The 20,264-nt window shown below is 44.1% G+C and overlaps 1 protein-coding gene across 1 annotated transcript in view; it reads right to left on the bottom strand.

Annotated features, from left to right (window-relative positions):
- Positions 1-20,264, bottom strand: part of WDR19 (WD repeat domain 19) — a 120,404-nt gene that overhangs the window by 64,835 nt on the left and 35,305 nt on the right. Inside the window, exons 13-17 of the mRNA XM_088482982.1 lie at positions 14,430-14,536; positions 11,854-11,976; positions 10,542-10,691; positions 6,517-6,664; positions 4,601-4,805 (exon numbers count right to left, since the gene is read on the bottom strand). Coding sequence (XP_088339108.1) covers positions 4,601-4,805; positions 6,517-6,664; positions 10,542-10,691; positions 11,854-11,976; positions 14,430-14,536 — 733 coding nt within the window. The remainder of the gene's footprint in view (positions 1-4,600; positions 4,806-6,516; positions 6,665-10,541; positions 10,692-11,853; positions 11,977-14,429; positions 14,537-20,264) is intronic.

Genomic DNA, 20,264 nt, shown 5'->3' with positions numbered 1-20,264 from the left:
AGTGGTCAATCAGTGTGAGAAATCGCCAGAACCGGCAGATGATGTTACAGCGCTGGGAGATTACACCGCTTCTCACACTCACCAATCTCTATACAGGTTGAGTCTCCCATATCCAAAATGCTTGGGACTTGGGACCAGGAGTATTTTGGATAACAGAATATTCCGTATTTTGGAATAATTGCATATCATAATGAAATATCTTGGGAATGGGACCCCAATATACACACAGAATGCATATATGTGTTATATACACCTTATACACACAGCCTGCAGCTCATTTTATACAATATTTTCAATAATTTTGTGGCTCAAGCAAAGTTTGTGTACATACATGAAATACATTTATGTTTCATTTACACCCTATACACACAGCCTGAAGGTAATTTTATACCATATTTTTAATAATTTGTGCCTTAGACAAAGTTTGTGTACATTGAACCATCAAAAATCAAAGGTTTTATTATCTCAGTCATGCCAAAATTATTCCGTAATTCGGAATATTCCGTATTTCGGAATATTTGGATATGGGAGACTCAACCTGTATTACATGTTGATTTAATGATATCAACTCAACGCTTGAGCCAATATATAGGTCTGTAATTACAAACAACGCTATTTGTCTTTCCCTGCGCTATTGTTACCAATCGCCTCTAATCATGTGCGTGTATTCCTGCACAGTTTGTCACGCACAGATCAAAGGAAAAATAAGCAAAACGCGTGATGAAGATAATCAGAAAGGTATCAGGTCAAAATGCTGCTGCTCCAACGAAGGAGAATAGTCATTATACCTACATAATAACCGGAAGGGAGAAAACGAAGCTGCGCTAATTACATACGTACATTTTCAAAAGAAAAATTGAATTTAATTTATTCCGTAAAGTATAAAAACATCAAACATTTATATCACCCTAGTTCTATATATAGATAAGCATATAAACAAACCATTAAGGGAAATTATAATACATTTAAAATGACATTTTAGTAATAAATCGTTAGAAAACATTCAATATATAACATGCATATACAGTAAGGGTTAGTAATGCATACATTAGTATAACAACATTATATAAATTACATTATGTGTAATTTTATATACCTACATACAATTCAGTAGTTTTGTAGGAATTAATTATAAATAAATCCTCCTTAAATGAAAGTTCTTTTTGTAATTGTAGCTTAGGGACAACAACTAGGTTGGGGAATTTCTCAAATAGGGTCCGATTCTGAGTCGTACAGATCTCTCTGCACGGGCGCAATCGGTGAGTTTTGATACAGGCGCATGCGCAGATGTGAATTTATGCATTTTTGGGCATGTCCGTCCTGTTCCGAGTTGGATGGAACTTGGTCGGATCTGTCTTTCCGTGACTTTGGGCATTTCGGGTTGACGACTATGCAAATAGAGAAATAAAACAGCACAAAGCAATGGATTGCTTTATATGTCAATTTTACCAACTATTTAGTAAATTACAATTACTACTATTACATTACAATTATTTATTTATTTATTTATTATTAATTAGCTGAGATACCCGGCATTGCCCATGTTGAAGAATGGACCTTGAAGTACATCTGCAGCCTTAATTTTTTACATTGCAGACCAACATTGGAGCCTGTGGCATATAAAAATGTGCTAGGAGGAAATAAGCAACTGCCAGAGCATATATATAATATGTGTATATGAATGTATATGAATAATATTAGTCTAATGCTGACATGGAAATATATAGCATATACACTATGTATATACGTACATTCACTATATCTATATATATATATATATATATATATATATATATATATATAGGCTGCTCCACAGTAGAAATCTAGAAACAAAAATATTGTGGTAGAGCTTTATATAAAGTAAAATTAATAGATAGCTGAAGTTATTTTAGTCTCTATAATTAAAGGTATTTTTCTATTATTACTAAAGCATATCCATTTAAGACTTTATTGTGCACACATCTCTCTATTTTCAGGTGATGATTTGATACTGTACATCCCTGTATTTATCTTGATCTATTATGTGATAGAGGGAGAGTTCATATAAAGATGTCCATACACAGAGCCATAACTAGACTTTTTGGTGCCCTGTGCCAGAAAGAGCATTGGCGCCCCCCTATTTTTTAAATAGGGAGCTAACACACCGGAAAAAGGGCCATGGCCTCAAGGAGAAGGGCCAGGGAAGAGATAAGAGAGGGCAGGAGATGCTGGGGATAAAAGAAGAGGAAGCTATAAGTGAGAATGATAATAAACAGAAAATTGACAGTCCCAAACAGCGCCCCTGCCCTGCGGTGCCCTGTGCGGTGTCACATGTCGCACTACCCTAGTTACGGCCCTGTCCATACACAGACATATGACCTCTTTCGGGTATGTTAACTACAGTGATAAACTGCTGGAATGCATGAAAGCTGTGGCTCATGCGCAGTAATGTCTAGCTAGTATAATGAGTCAAATCGGATAGAACGCAAGGAAGTGTATATGAACTCTTCCGACACTCCCCCTGCACTGAGGTCCGGATACACACTGATGACGTAGGCGCATAGCGCCTATCCCCGTGATATAAACCGGGAACAATGGAGTAATGATCCACACTTCTGAGAAAGCCGCTGACAAGCTACACAGGCGGAGAAACGCGTAAAGGATTGTGATCCATAAGACAACAGCTGGTATATACCACCATTTTGCAAAGGAGAATCGTGACTAATAAACCCGACTAAAGGCAGTGGATGGCTTTTATTGGAAACTTGATAGAGAGGATCCTCTAATCTTGACGTTTGCTATGCTCCTATCTAACTATGCATGCATGCTAAGGACTGAACAAACGCTAGGAACCTTCTGCATGGCTTTATATACATACTAACCAAGATCCGAAAATATCTCTGTTTCTGCCAAACTAACTGCTTTCTCCTTGCTTGCTCTAAAACTTATCTTACCATCTGCAATAATAATTTCAGCGGCCTGCTTTATGAACATGCCTGACTGATCATATGCTATCGAAAACTGAACTATTTATAAATAATCCCAAGCTGTCCTCAGTTCCATCTTCAGCTGATTTTTACATCTTATTAGTTCTGTACTAGTGAAAATGGATTCATAACAATTATAGGAGAGGAATCTATGAAAGTCCTTATTTAGGATCCCAAAGGTTCACTGAGTACTTCCTGTATATTTTAGATCTAATACAAGCTCAAGTCTGACATACTGTATATTTGTCATTTATTTTTATTGCTGCATATGTATATCCTGATGGATTAATAATCATAACATGTTAGTGGTCACACCAGCCAGTTTATTGGATTAGATTTTTTATAAAAAATGTTTTAATATATATTTTTTTATATTATTAAATTTCTTGTAAATTAGCGCTGTCTATTTTCTCTTTGTACTGTCTGTTTTCTATAGGGTTGAGCATTTACCTATTTTTGACAGCTGCTGCCTACAAGAAATTAATATATTATATTGATTTTTATTAAATATATACGGTTTAAGTAGGAGAGCGCCTTATCTTCCCCTATTCTTTACTCTATTATACCCCTTTCAGATATACAACCCGGGAAATTTCCTGCTCAGACCCGGGAATTTCTCCTGTGCAAATTCCCGGGTATTTGTCAAGACCCCTCCCCTTTCACACTACAGTGTCTTCCCGGGAAATTCCCAGGTAGACCCCTTTCAGACATAAGCCAGGTTTTTTAGTTTTAAATATTACCTGCCTCTCCTCTGCTCTTCCTAACCTATCCCCTCTCCGGCTGCCGCTGATGATGTCATCATCATGCAGCAGGCAGCCGTCCAATCCAAATGCAGCCACTATTAAAATAGTTAAAAAAATAAATAATTGCCCCTGCCCTGGTGGTCCAGCGGGTGGTCCTACCCTGGTGGTCCAGCACACTGTGGCTGCGACCCACCGGCGGTCTCCAGCGCCGGTGTGTGTCCCCGGCATCCGGCTGGGGTTCTCTGTGCCTGAGGACCCGGCCATGGTTGCTGACTCTGTTGTCAGCGCCACAGCCACCGGCGCGGGGGATGGGGGGCAGCAGCGCAGAGCATCCTATAGGACGCTCTCTGCTGCCAACTCATTGTAATGAGTAGCAGCGCTGAGCGTCCTATAGGACGCTCTGCGCTGCCAATGTAAAAGCTGCTTGGTGCTGCCCGGGAGTAGTAAATTCCCGGGTAGCACCATTCAGACAGAAGCAGGGTAATTTCCTGGGACATAAGTCCCGGGAAAAACCCTGGTCGATTGAAGGGGCGGCTACCCGGGAACGTACCTAGGTACCTTTCAGACAGACTTGGCTACCCGGGAATTTGGCTGAGGCAGGCCAAATTCCTGGGACTCTCGAAATGTCTGAAAGGGGTATTACTATCACCATCCAGCTCCTCTATTCATGGGTGTGCCATGATGGACATCCAACTCTGGGAAAACCAGAGTGAAGGGCATCCACCCAAGTGAGGCCTATATCAGCTGCAATATCACAGCACGTGTGAACAGCATGAAATTAACCTTCATCAAGAACCAAACAAATTGGGCTCCTTACAAAAAGGAACACCCCTGTCATCATTAAATCACACACCTGTTATTACAATGAAGACTGAGGAATTACAGACCTACCTTCGCAGCATGAGAGACTGGGTTAGCATTTTCATCAGCTCATTGGAATCGGCATCTTTCTTGTTGATGAGGAAGTTGTGAGTGTTTAAATAGATACTGTTTAACATCCCACTCTGAGTCTGGCAGGTAAGTTCCCCATTGTGCAAGAGAATTGGTTTATGACCATAAGGCAGCTTGGTACCACCTGCTAAAATAACTTTGGAGCCTGCAAAAAAAAAAATCAATAACACAACACAATAAAGGTTGATAGGTTTTGATATCAGAAAGTTAGTAGACTTGGTGTAAGTGGCTACTAATATTTGTGGCAGAATAATAGTATCATCAACAAATACTGGAATCAGTCAGGGTTCCGTCTTTATTCAGAAGCCAGCAATTTCACGCATACATAGCACTACGACTGCCCCTAGCTACATTACCAGACACAAACTTTAAAGTTGAGAATTGTATTCTCTTTAAATTACATAAGTTAAATGTATTTTTAAAACCTCTGTCTATATATTGACTGTTACATTTATGCCTTTGCTTTTCAAAATATTTAGGGGAAAATTTTTTGAAGGCATTGCAACCAATTTCCTATCACCGTGCGAGGGTATGTGCGCTCCAGATACCCACAATATCCAATAGAAAAAACATGGGTCACAAATTTTTTTAGGCCAAAACCTTGTGGGAAAAAAAATTATACAAAGCAAACTTTTTTTGTTTGTATTACAAAAAAAATGCAAAAAAAAAGTAGAAAATAATGTGATTTTTGAGGCAATTTTAGGCCAATTAAAACTAAAATGTTAAAAGATATAATGCAATTATTTTTCGTTTAAACAATTGCTTTCATTAAATTTGGGGTGCATAAATTAAGGAAACAGTTGATTTAGGGGTAATTTGAAGTTATCATTGGTCTTAACAACCAATAATGACATGTAATTATTGGACCAATTAGGCTAATTGAAAACTTCCAATTGCCTAATTAGTCATTAGGTTTTATTTTTTTTTAGACCTGCTCTGTGAGAAAATAGCTGCGGTAATTCCAATAGAAATGACAGCGACTGATTTTCTACCTGGCAATTGAATATAAATACCTTGTGGCTGTTGGAAAAACCTACAATGCTGGGTTTTTCAAAACTTTGTCTGCAATTGGATATGCTTCTTATACCCCTTTTCCACCAAAATTCCGGGTCTGACCCGGAGTTGGAACAGGGTTCCTATCCGGATCAGACCTGGAATTTAGCAGGCGCCGACTCGGGATATTCCTGAGTCGGCGCCGCTCACACCGTAGTCGGGTCTGCATAGACCCGGCTTTCCCGGTGTGAAAGTGGACACTTGGAGATGACGTCATCTCCAAGCGCCACTGAAGCTGGACCAATCGGCCGGCTAGCAGCGCACTCCAGGTCATCGTGACCCGGAGTGCGCTGTTCCCATAGCAGGGTTTCACGGGCTATGCCCATGTTAAACCCTGCTATTTACCTGGGTTGGATTGCCGGGTCACTCGACCTGGCGATCCAACCCTCTCCCCTTTTACACCAGGGAGCTGCCCGGGTTAACCCTGCAATAACCCGGATTTTAGCTCCGGTGTAAAAGGGGTATTAGATGCCTTGAGTTTGGTCGCAAATGCGACTAAAAAAATATTGTAGGTTATGTAATAGGTTTCCGAGATTAAGGAACCAGTGTTATTTTGGCAAGTTCATCGCTAAAATTAGAGCGGCAGTGAGTTACAAGGTTGGATTTGCCTTATAATTGACTGGCACTTTAAATTTAGTGTGAAACACACCTAAATCACGCCAGTTCCTAATATTCTGAATCTAATACATAACAGTTTTCCACTCAGAAACAGGTAACCGGGAACATCTCCTGTAGTCAGAGGGCAATCTATTATCCATGTACAATTATGTGAGCAATACAAGAAGTTACATCTAGTAGCGTACCTTGTATGGTATCCTTATGAAAAACATATGTAAAAACTTTATCATCATCAAACGCACAAAAGACCCCTTTATCCAATGCCCAGTTCTCCCATAAAATGCCTTTAATTGTTGGAGAGAAGTTCGGAATCTCGTACAAATTGTCATTTTGCTGTAACAAAATAAGCAAAACACAAATTATAAAACTAAAGAGATATTTCATGTTCTCAATTGTAAATTGAAATGTATTTGCCAAGCTATGGAAATAATTGCATACAAATGAATACACCAATAAATATTATAATCCGGACACAAAGCAATAAATGTGTTTTTTTCTTTTATATGCTTCTTCCTCTTCCGAAAGCACCTCTCACTTATTACTCCTCACCATAGAGAAGCTCCATTTAAGGTCATTCATAGTGTGTTTAGCCATGAAGTATTTCTACAAACCATTATTACACAAACACAGTATAACAAATGTGACAAATCTGATCAGGGGAAAAAAAAAAAAAATAGATCCCCCCCCCCCCCCCCCCCCCCAAGTCATTTTGTAAATTTTTATTATTTACTATTTTTAATCTCTGTCAGAACAGCATTGTCGTTCAGTGTGCCTCAGTGTCATATTCTGCATAAGAAAATAATAATCTACATACTTATATTTACCAACAAGATTCAGAGCTGCCATGTTTACATGATACTTTTCTATGATGCAAACATTTTATTAACAAGTAAAAACCAGGTCGTATGTGCCATGCCGAACGCAGATTCCCGATTATCGTGAATCTCCGCGTGCGCAGTAACTGTTCTGAGAATGTGCAGAACGGGTCCTGGGTGATCGCATACAGATCCTCCCTTCTATGCCTCTGCCTGATTGGCAGGCATGTCGGTCACATTTTCCGGAAGTGGCAAGGCCACAGTGGACGCAGTTTCCTGGCCTCGCAAGCTGGCCAGCCTGAGCCAGCCTCAACTTACTCAGCTGGACGGAGGACCGATGCCATTGGTCGCAGAGCAGGGATCGCAAATGCAGCAAGGGGTGTCATGCACCCCCTGCTACATTTGCATATTAGCAAGGCGGAACTGCAAAGCTGCCTGCATGCAGCTGCAATTCCATCCAAAGCTGAATCACCCCCTCTTTTCATAAACTAAGCTCATCACATTCATAGTCGCCACTATCATATATAGGATAGGCATGTAGATCCTGTGTTTGAGAGTTGGAATCATTGGAGGAGATGTATCAAGCAGTGCATAGAGTGGAGAAATGGACAATTGGAGTAGGTGCCGATACCAACAAATCAGCTTCTACCAATCATTTTCTAGAATGTGCTTTATATGCTACCTCAAAGCTCATTGGTTGCTATGGGGAACTTTTCCACTTAGTCACTCTTTTCACTCCTTGATACATCTCCCCCATGGTGTCTGGTGACAAGGCCGAGTATAATACACAATGAATACATCCCGACCAAGTTGGTTTCATACCTGGGAGACAGGCCCTTGACAATACACGCCGGACAATTGATCTGATCCATGCTATCCACAAACAAAAAATCGCCAGCCTTGGTGCTGGGGTTGGACGCTGAGAAGGCGTTTGATCGGATCCATTGGCCCTTCATGTTTCACGTCCTCCGATCTGTGGGTCTTTCTGATCGTTTTTTCCATGGTGTAACCGCTCTATATAGATCCCCCCGGGCAACTGTGCTGGCCAACGGGATTTCATCTTCCCCTTTCCCGATTTCTAACGGGACTCGACAGGGCTGTCCACTGTCCCCCCTCGTTTTCGCCCTGACGATAGAGCCTCTTGCGGCACGTATACGTGTCAATCCATATATAAAGGGTATTAAGATTGGGTCTACATAATATATCACTTTACGCAGATGACATTTTGCTCACTATATTCGATCCAGCTCATTCCTTATCTCATCTTTTTCGGGAGATAGAGGATTTCGGTGCTCTCTCTGGCTTTAAAATTAATGCACAAAAAACTGAAGTTCTTGACTTCTATATCCCACAAGCTGTTAAGCATACCCTAGAACAATCCTTCCACTTTCGTTGGAATCGACGCCAATTGAAGTACTTGGAGATCTACATTACCAAACACTATAGACAACTTTTCCAAGCAAACTTTCTACAATTGCTAGCACAATTTCAAAAAGATCTTAAGGACTGGAGAGGTTGTCACATCTCCTGGATCGGCCGTGTTAATGTCATCAAAATGAACCTATTGCCAAGGTTGTTATATCTATTTCAGACTCTGCCCATCCGGATACCTCCTTATGTTTTTAAGCATCTACAACACCTAACTGCACAATTTCTTTGGTCCAATAAACGACCTCGGGTGGGACGCCTGGTGATGCAGAGGCACGCTTCTGGTGGCGGCCTTGGGGTCCCTAATTTTAAATTATACTATTTTGCCACCAGATTAGCACAATGTGTATTGTGGAATGGACCCAAGTCTGAGAGGGTGTGGGTCATGATAGAAACTAATGAACTTAAACTGCATTTCATTTCTTCATTGTTGTGGCTTCCCAAAACGGCCCGCCCTCAGGCTGCCCTGCATCATCCTGTGATCTCTCATTCTTTAGATATTTGGGATACGGCTAACCGCTAACACAATATTGCCCCACATCCTAGTCCTCTGATTCCGCTGTTTGACAATCCACTTTTCCATCCGGGCTGTCTTTCCTCCGCCTTGGTGCATTGGAAGAACAGTGGAATTAGATTACTAAATGATATTACGCAGACCACGCCCTTTCCCACGTTTTTGGATATACAGGCCAACCTTTCCATCCCTCATACCTTCTTTTTCCAATACCTGCAAATACGACACTTTCACTCCACATTGGGGTCTCAACTGACCCACAGGTCTCTCACCACGTTGGAGGGCCTGGCCCTTCGTATGGCATCCCCTAAAGAACTCATCTCCACGTTATACAATTTGCTCCTGTCCCCATCACCGGACATTAGAGACTCTCATGAAAGGGCCTGGGAGGCTGACTTGGGGGAAACCTTAGACAATGATGACTGGACTGATATCTATTCTAACTTGGTCAAAAGCTCAATATGTGTTCGCATAAAAGACAATGCGTACAAGTTATTTTTTAGATGGTATTATGTTCCTACTCGTCTAAACAAAATGTACCCTGGGACTTCCTCATTGTGTTGGCGATGCTGCATAACAGACGGGACATTCCTACATATTTGGTGGAGCTGTTCGAAATTAGTTCCCTTTGGAAGGAACTGTGTACATTGGCCAATTCTGTCTTCAGTATTCAGGTCCCTTTTAGCCCTAAATATTTTCTACTCCCTATAGGCATTCCTGGGGCATCTCCCCACCAAAATAAATTATTTACTCAGGTGGTATTGGCAGCCAGATGCGTTATTGCATCAGCATGGAAGAAGTCTGTAACGCCTAGTTTGGGTCTGATTATAGCCAAAATATGGCATGTCCACTCCATGGAATACGTCACTAGCATAATGAGGGGCTCCTCCACAAATTTCATTAAGGTCTGGGAACCCTGGACCTCTTATTTTCAGGTCCCCCCAGCATTTCTGTGAACACTTTTTGATATGTTCATTTGTTATCTTATCCCAGTTTCTAGTTTATTGTGCTAACTTGCTGCGGCCGCGTCCAGTCCAGTCGGATCTATCCCCTACCCTCTTCCCCAACCTCCTTCTATCCTTCTCTTCCGTTGTTTTTTTTCTCTTCTGTTTCCTCCTCTTCTCTCTTTTTTTCAATATTGAAAAAATTAGATGAGACTGTTTTATTGCACACCTGTTTATTATCGATGTACTGTGCATTTACTCATCTTTGTAATACGGTATGTTTATATGTTTAGACCTCTGTGTAGGTCGCTTTCGTATTGTCTCTTATCTCACTAATAAATTATGTTTAAAAAAAAAATAAATACACAATGAATACTGTTTTGCAATAGGTAAAGTGTTTAGATGCATGGTCACTTCAAGGGGATGTTGTATTCAGAATTGAGCATCAAATTAAAAAATATATATATATTTATACAGTATTATTAACACAGAGACCTTATACTGCTTACCGGGCAATACACAAAGCCTTCAGTCTTCTCATCAATTAAAACCAATCTAGTTCCAGACAGATCAGGAAAGATCTTCCTCACGCTCACCGGGTGCCGATATTCATTCACATACTGCCAGTCTTCAAGGTAGAAGTACTTAATGAGCCCAGTCTAGGGACAAAGAAATTCGATTTGCTTCTACTGAAGACATGGGGACGTATACAGTGATTAATCTGACTTTGAGTAGCAGTAACACTGGACATGTTGTATAATGACTTTCCAGGAAACAAATGTTTGGAATTACTTGTAAGGTTCTCTATAAGCACACATGATAAACAAGCAATGCTAGCCACAAAGGCAGCGAAATTAGATAAACAACGCTTGTATTTTATAGGGTGAATGCTGTCTACAGATTCTTCTGAGACCACAGGAGGATTAATTACTGTAATACCAGAAACGCGGATGACCTAGCTATTAATCCTTGTATGCTCCTATAGGGAAGATCCAACAAGTACTGTTGGTGTAGACAGCAATAATGGTAGGCAGAGACCTGCTTGCACTTCCATAAGCTGCAAGCAGAGACCTCTCAGACATGTCCCGCTAAGATGCTGGAAACCGATGTTGTGTTCACAGCTAACTAAGGGCCTGATTCAGACTCACTCACAAGCGGCTGTCCGCTCGCAAGTGGGTCGATGGTGTGCACTGAGCATGCGCACGACGGAGGGAGCTCCGTCGTGCGCATGCGCCAGACGCGACGAGCGAAGGAAAGTCCTTCGCTCGTTGTGTCTGATCAAAGGGGGCGTGCTGTCGATGTTGATTGACAGCACGCTCCCTTTGGTAGGCGTGCCGGGGGCGTGCCTCCCTGACGGGGGCGTTCCCACGGGAACGCCTCCCGTCAGAAGCCGGCCCACTGACATCACTAGTGATGTCAGTGGGAGTGATTTTGGCTCTGATAGAGCCAAAATCACTCCGGAGCTTGCGGTTGAAAACCTCAACCGCAGGCTCCGGCTCGCAGTTTCGATGGTCGCGATGGTCAAGACCATCGCGGCCATCAAACTGCACGCTCGTATAGCCTGTGGGTGGTGACCCACAGCTATACGAGCGTCCAGGAGGACGCTCCATTTTCATGGAGGGTGGCCCTCATTCAGAGCGTGCGCTCTGCTCAGAGCGTACGGCTCTGAATGAGGGCCTAAATTCGGCTATTAGAGTATGATCATTTTTTAACATCCTTTTTGTATGCTGAGAAATACTCATTCTATGCACAGGTAGGTATATAAATGTCATGTTTGGCTTTACATGAAATACCTGCACTGTAAGTGAGGAAATCACTTACATTGGTCCCATAAACAAGGAAATCACCAGTCAGTGCGTGGCACAGTATCCGATACTTGTCATCTGTTGACGGGAAGAGACGGGTCTCCCTCTCTTCTTGAGCCTCCAAAGATTCACTTTCAATCTGGGGAGAAGAAAGCAGCACTTAGCTTACGGTAAATGAAACTAAAAGAGAGCACACAAATAACCTGAACGTGAGCAAATAGGTAAAAGTTGAATAGACTTCGGGGGGTGGCGGGGGGGGGGGTGTTAATTAGTCGCAGTAATTTACTGTGTGAACTTATCACAGATTCTATGTGTTAACGCCCATTGAAGGCCTCCGTCTGGGCAGCCACGCCCCCGGCACGCCCACCAAAGGGGGCGTGCTGTCAATCACCATCGACAGCACGTCCCCTTTGGTGCGAGACCCATAACGACGACTTGGCCATCGTTATTCGGGTCTCGCGCATGCGCACAACGGAGCCGGCTCCCTCGTGCGCAAGCGCACTTGGGCAACATCGACCCGCTTGCGAGCACTCAGCGCTCGCGAGCGGGTCTGAATCAGGCCCCAAGTGCAAGTGGGCAGCACAGATGGTGTAATGGTTAGCATTACTGCCTCACAGCACTGAGGTCGTGGGTTCGATTCCCACCACGGCTCTAACTGTGTGGAGTTTGTATATTCTTCCTGTGCTTGCGTGGGTTTCCTCCGGGTGCTCCAGTTTCCTCCCACACCCCGAAAATATACTGGTAGGTTAATTGGCTCCCTACAAAATTAACCCTAGTGTGTATGTGTGTGTGTGCATGTGATAGGGAATATAAATTGTAAGCTCTTCTGCGGCAGGGACCGATGTGAATGGACAAATATTCTCTGTAAAGTGCTACGGAATATGTGTGCGCTATATACCTAACTGGTAATAAATAAATAATAAGTGCTGCTGGAATGGCTTTGTGCATTACCTCCCATTACTGGTCACAGCCTATGGAGTGTGAAAAGAAATCAGCTACCACAATGGGCTGATAAGTGCGCAGCGCAAGCTGACGTCAGGAGCTTGCACTTGGTTGAATCTGCCCCTTAGAGATAAAGGGCAAAATTTACTAAGCGGCAGTTTGACAGCGGTTTCTATTCTATTCTAAATCCAGGCGGTTTGACGGCAGGTTCTATTCTGTTCTAAACCCCGGGGGTTTGGTGGCGGTTTTGCAGCGGTTTCTAAATGACAGCCCTGTTCTATTCTATTCTAAAATGTGTTACCTCTGGATGTGAACCACATTAGCGCCAGTTTTGGATACTATTTTGTTGTGCTTGTCTATTTTTGAAGATTGGTGAAGGCTCCATAGTGTCTACAGGCTGATATTGTGTTTTTTTTGCGCAAATTTATAGATTGATATTTTTTTCTGTACATCTCTTATGTGGGACATTGGAAAATGATGGGAGGAGGACCAGACATAACCCAGCCATCGGACTCTCTCTAAAGCCTCGGACATAGTGTTCCGTACACAACCCTATTCTGTCCTTATTATAACATCAAACAGAAGTCACCAATGTACTTAGATATTCGAAACTTACAGTCCACTGGAGCAGGTTCACACATTGCACACCACACGCGTGGAAATGGACACAGGACATAACCCTATTAGGCGTCACAACAGTATCATGGCTGACACTCTTAACTAACCCAGCATACCTTTATCTAGCTGGGAATCAGTCAGTTAGGGCATAAATGTCATCCTAATAGGTCAACTGCTGAGATCACACATTAATCAATATGTCCTCCAAAGAGAGGGTGCACAGCGCTGCTATCCCCTCAAATGGAAAAGGTGTTACCCATTACAACTATGAAACATTACTGATTGGAAGTTGCAGTGAGAATGTGTATGTAAGTTTTATTGCTATGGAGCAGAAAGATACCTAATTTCCATAGACGGAATCGTTGAATGTAACATCACCATCCTGAATTTTACATTTTGGACTAGTCCTATTTGGGAATTATATTTAATAATCTAACTGGAATTGCTTCAATGTCAGGACCCAGACTACCAGGGGTATATTTACTAAAGTGCGGGTTTTTAAAAGTGGAGATGCTGCCCATAGCAACCAATAAGATTCTACTTAACATTTATCTAGCACCTTTCATAAGAGAGTAGCTAGAATCTGATTGGTTGCTATGGGCAACATCTCTACTACCCCCCCAGTCTCACTACCAAAGTCTCTAATCAACCCCTTGATAAGAAGTGGCCTGTATAACCAAATTATACAGGCCCCCGAATATCCAACCACCTGAGACGCTAAACTAAAGCTGGGGTAACAGAAGTGGACGAGGGAGGTAAAGCTGGACTCCCTCTGTATTTCCATGGTCTGTGCCAGAGGTCCAGCAAGAAACCCAACCAACAGAGAAGCTACAGGGAATTATATGATATCCCCATATGAAAGAATAATACCAGCTCATACAGATACTACATATACCATTTACCCCAGGACTCCTCCAAGATAGGTGCCTGACTGCTAACCAGCAAGTGCCAATAGCGTTTGTCATATATCAGCTAAAACAAAAATTTAAATCCACATTTCAATAAGACGTAGAGATAAATTAGAATGCTTACCATGTGAAGCTGCACTTTTCCCTCAAACAGAGCAGTAGCATAATCAGAATTTAAGCACATGCTGACAACTGTCCCCAGATATTCCATATCCTTCAGCCGCTGCACTCCTGCACATCACACATAACAGAGACTTGTATGTAACACTTGCATGCAAAAGTCATTGTTCAGATAATTTCAGCAAATTATGCCAGACAGCCACCGTGATCTGCTATAATATGTAACATTTACCACCACTGTTGTGTGACAAGTTCACATATACAGTGGCTTTCAAAAGTATTCAGACCTCTAAAAAGCCAACAGATCTGTCTGTATTACAAATTACTCACAGATTGCCCCAGGCAGTATTTGTATTGTGAACCAGTAGGGCAGTGTTTCCCAACCTCAGTCCTCAAGGCACACTGACAGTCCAGATTTTAGTGATATCCAGGGTTGAGAACAGATGGTTAAATCAAAATAACTGAGGAACTAATTAAGACATCTGTGCTCAAGTATGGCTATCTTTGAAACATGGACGGTTAGTGTGCCTTGAGGACCGTGGTTGGGAATCCCTGCAGTAGGGTCTTAAAGTAAATTCTCATCTCAAAATTCATTATTTGTTTGCAAATTTTTTATTTCAATTTCAATAAAGCAGGGAGAGCTTGGGGGCAGCCCTGGATCTCAGTGAGTGCTGGGCTCGCCCCCTACAGTGATGAAAAGGGGGCACATCTAAAGGACATGCACTCTTTTCTATTGATCCTGCACCTTTTTCGGGTGCGCACAGAGTAGTTCCCTTCAGCAACAGCCACTCTGCCCCCTGTCCACCCTAGAAGGCACACTATGGGGTTTATGTATCAAGCAGTGAAAAGCGTGGATAAGTGGACCAGTGGAAATGTTGCCCATAGCAACCAATCCGCTCCTACCTATTATTTTATAGACTGTACTTAATCAATGCTACTTCAAAGCTGATTTGGTTGCTATGGGCAACTTCTCCACAGCTTTTATAGAGAAAAATACTCCTCAATTCAAATAACATTGGTCATACTATGAATCTGAAGGAAAGCTGTGAGAATGACGACCATATAGCTTTGTAAGAAAATGATAACGTTATAGACATGCACGAGATAGTGAAAGGCTACAAAATAATATCCAAATGCTTGGATATCGCAGTGAGCACTGCTGGATTAATTGTGAGGAAACGGAAGCTACATCATACCACCCAGGCAATGCCCAGACAAGGCCGTCCCTCAAAACTTAGCATCAGAGCAAGAAAGTCACAGAGAGGCCAACTATCACATTGAAAGTGCTACAGGCTTATGTGGCTGAGACTGGAGTGAAGGTGCACCAGTCAATCATATCAAGAGCTCTGCATACAACTGGCCTGTACGGGAGGCTAGAAAATAAGAGTTATGGTATGACATACCTTTGTTAACTCTTTTTCTTCGAGGTCCATGGAGTCCACAGCCATTATGTTGGGGTATGAATCCTGGTTACCAAACAGTTAATACAAACGAGCTCTCTGCTCCCAGGATGCACCGGGTCCCTCCTCATATACCCCACCCCCTGCCTCAGGTAGCCAGTTCATTACCAAGCTCAAGCAGGCAGAGACAAAACAAAGGGTAAAAAAGAAAAAACCCATATTCATGAGTCCAGACTCTCCAGAGAAGAAATTTACGGAAACCTCCCCCAGAACTACAGGTGCGTCTGGGTGGGTGTCCTGTGGACCCCATGGACCTCGAAGAAAAAGAGTTAACAAAGGTATGTCATACCATAACTCTTATTTTCTTCTTCGGGGTCCATGGGGTCCACAGCCATTACGTTGGGGATATCCCAAAGCACTAACCCTACGGGCGGGGACGCTCCTGACTCTCGGAAGAGAGGAGAATCCTACGCCCGAAGGAGGCATCCTGAGAGGCAAAAGTGTCAAAGGAATAAAATTTGACAAAGGTATGGATGGAAGACCATGTGGCTGCCCTGCATAATTGCTCAGCAGAAGCACCCCGGCGGGCCGCCCATGATGGACCTACCGCCCTAGTAGAATGTGCAGTTACTGAATCCGGCACCCGCATGCCAGCCTGTGTATAAGCCAATGAAATTGCCATGCGAATCCACCTGGCCAGTGTCTGTTTATTGGCTGGCCAGCCACGCTTATGACAACCATAAAGCACAAAAAGTGAATCAGACTTCCTCCATTTTGCACGGACCACATCCAGGGAAGCCTCACCTGGCGAGAGACTAGTGCCCTGAAATGCTGGAACTACCATTTCTTCATTAATATGAAATATAGACACTACTTTCGGAAGGTAACCCTCCCTAGTACGTAGTACTGCTCTATCTTGATGAAATACCAAGAACGGCTCACGGAAGGAAAGTGCAGCTAAATCCAACACTCTGCGTGCAGATGCTATAGCAAGAAGAAACACTGTCTTTGCTGTTAGCCACTTGATGTCTATTGAATTAAAAAGCTAGAACGGAGGAGCCTGTAAAACCTTCAGAACTAGAGTCAAGTCCCATGGAACAACCGGGGAAACGAAGGGAGGCTGAATCCTCAACACCCCCTAAAAAAAGGTCTTTATATCTGGTCTCAGAGCAATTTTATGTTGGAACCAGACTGAAAGAGCAGACACCTGTACCCTCAAAGAGGCCAGGCGGAGCCCTTTTTCCAGACCGCTTTGAAGATAATCAAGCACTCTGGATATCAGAAATTTCTGTGGGTCATACCCTTTCAGTTCACACCACTGAAAGAAAGTATGCCAAATTCTATAGTATATACGGGCTGAGGATGGTTTCCGTGCCTTCAGCATCGTCCGTATAACAGACTCGGAAAACCCCTTCTTCCTCAAGACGGAGGCCTCAAGAGGCATGCCGTCAAAGATAGCCGATGAAGATCCGGGTACCAGCAGGGACCCTGTAGCAACAGATCCGGTCTCAATGGCAGAGGCCATGGAGTGTCTATGGAGAGAGACCGTAGATTTGTGAACCAGTGCCGTCTCGGCCATGCCGGAGCTATTAAGATCACGGTGCTGCCCTCTTGTTTGATCTTTCTGACAACTCTGGGAAGAAGAGCAAACGGGGGAAACAGATATACCAGCTTGCAACGCCACTTTACTGTCAGTGCGTCTACAAACTCTGCTCCCGGATCTCTTGTCCAGGATCCGTACCTGGGAACATTTTGTTCCTTCTTGACGCCATCAGATCTATTTCTGGTAGACTCCACCTGTCCACAAAGTTCCGAAAAACCTGTGGATATAGGGCCCACTCTCCTGCATTTATCTCCTGCCGACTGAGAAAGTCGGCCTCCCAATTCAGGATCCCCGGAATGAACACGGCAGATATCGTGGGAAGATGAGTCTCTGCCCAGACCAAGATATTTGATACCTCTGCCAAGGCAGCCCGCCTCCTTGTGCCCCCTTGATGATTTAGGTAGGCAACCGCGGTGCGATTGTCCGACTGTATCTGCACCAGCCCGCCCTTTAAGATTTCCTGAGCCTGCATTAAAGCTTTGAATATAGCTCTTAGTTCCAGGATGTTTATCGGTAGCAGGCTTTCTGCCACTGACCACTTTCCTTGGAAAGTGTGTGACCCCGTCATCGCCCCCCAACCTTGAAGACTGGCGTCGGTTTTGAGCAATGTCCAATCCGACACCCAAAAGTGGCGACCCTGCCTGAGATGCTTTTTCTGCAACCACCAGGACAGGGACAACCACACCTCTGGAGAGAGACGCAGCAACTGAGACCTGATCGTGCGATGATCCTTGTCCCAGCGAGACAGAATTAATTGCTGCAGTGGCCTGGAGTGGAATTGAGCGTATTCCACCATCCTGAAGGTGGCCACCATCGACCCCAAGACTTGCATGGCCACTAGAACAGATATCTGCCTGTTGCGAAGCAACCTGCGTATTCGTGATTGTAAGGCAAGAATCTTCTCCGGCAGATATATTTTCTGCACCACGAAGTCCAATCTTGCTCCCAAATGACACATCTGTTGTACCGGACAGGGTGACGAATTTTGCCAGTTTATGATCCAGCCGTGACTGTACAGACATGATACTGTCAGCCTCAAATGATCCTGTAACTGCTGCGGGGACTGCCCTAGCAACAAGAGGTCGTCCAAGTAAGGTAAAATCCTGACGCCTTGGCGTCTGAGGCATGCCATCATCACCTCCATCACCTTGGTGAATACCCGAGGGGCTGTGGACAGGCCAGAAGGTAGGGCCTGGAATTGAAAATGTTCCCCTCCTACCGCAAAACGAAGAAATTTTTGATGAACCTGTGTGATTGGTATGTGGAGGTAGGCATCCTGTATATCTAAGAATACCATATAGTCCCCCTGCTCCATTGCCAACACAATCGATCGCAATGTTTCCATCCTGAACCCGGGGGCTCGAACAAATTTGTTGAGCTCTCTCAGATTCAGAATAGCCCGGTACGACCCGTTCAGTTTTTGAACCAAGAACAGATTGGAGTAAAATCCCTCTCGGAACTGATTCTCTGGAACCGGAATCACTACCTCCGATGCTAGTAAGGCAAGAATTGCTTTCTGAAGGGCCAAAAGCTCTTTCTGAACCCTCCTGTGGGTTTACACAAAAAAACCTTTGAGGAGGAGTCCTCCAAAACGGCAGGGCGTACCCTCGGGAGACAACTCGTCGAACCCAGGCATCCTCCGTCGTGAGGTGCCAGGGCTCCGAGAACCGAAGTAGTCGGCCCCCCCACCCTGGGATCCCCCAGAGGGAGGCCCGTCCCATCAGGCCACTGGTTTATCCTGGACCCTAGATCCTGGACGTTTGTTCTGCCAGGGCTTCCTGGGTCCTGCCTTTTTTGGTGGAAATCTCACTGAGGGCTGACCCTTGGCCTTGCCCTGCGGCTGAAACCCCCGAAAGGACGCCCTTCTCAATTTAGACGAGGTTGCTGATGGCAAACCTGCCGTCTTTGAGGCTGCCATGGAGGCTACAATTTTGTCCAATTCTGGACCAAAAAGAACACCCCCTGTTAATGGAAGTGATTCTAGGGCCTTTTTGGACCCGGCATCTGCCTTCCAATCCAGAGAATCCTACGTGCCACCACGGACTCCGCTGAAACCCTGGAGGAAAGGATCCCTGCATCCAAGGCGGCATCTCCCAAATAAGAGGCCCCTTCTCTAATAAAGGAGATCATATCCAGTTGCTCCTTAGAGGCATCTGGTAAAGACTCCTCTAAAGTTTTGGCCCCTCCTCAATAGCTTTTGCTACCCAGGCAGTGGCCATAGCTGGACGGATGGCCGATCCTGCAAGCGAGAAGATTGATTTGAGGCAACTCTCCTGTCTCCTATCCGTCGCTTCCTTCAGCAAAGCCGCTGGGATTAGCAGAGTGGTACGTTTAATCAGCTGCGCCACATGTGCATCAACTGACGGTGGATTCTCCCACCTGGCACAGTCCTCTGCTGGAAAAGGATATAGAAGCGCCATTCTTTTAGAAGGATGGCTTTTCTTATCCGGACAGACCCACGCTTCCTCCATAAGTTCTGATAAATGTTTAGACTTTGGGAGTTCTGCCTTAACCACCTTCTGGCGCTTGAACAGGGGGGCCTTCCTAAGCGGAGGATCCCCTTCCTCGATATTTAACACCGATTTTACAGCCCTTATCAGAAAGGGGACATCGGCTACTGGGAAATGATCATCACCCTCCTCGGAGCTAGCCTGCTGTAAAGAGTCCTGTGCCTGTTCCTCCTCCTCGGAGGCACTGGAGTAGTCACCCATGGTGCCTAGATTTAGGCTGCTTTGATTTGACAGCCTGAGGAGGCTGAAAAACCCCCGAGGATGATTCCATAACATTAGCCGCACCAGGGTCCATCCAAGGCGGCCACATCATGGGCATAGGATGC

The sequence above is a fragment of the Taudactylus pleione genome, unplaced genomic scaffold, assembly GCF_031769625.1.
Source record: "Taudactylus pleione unplaced genomic scaffold, aTauple2 ptg000302l, whole genome shotgun sequence".
NCBI classification, from domain to species: domain Eukaryota; kingdom Metazoa; phylum Chordata; class Amphibia; order Anura; family Myobatrachidae; genus Taudactylus; species Taudactylus pleione.
Note: the sequence above shows the minus strand (reverse complement) of the source record. Positions and strands in the feature narration are given on the sequence as shown.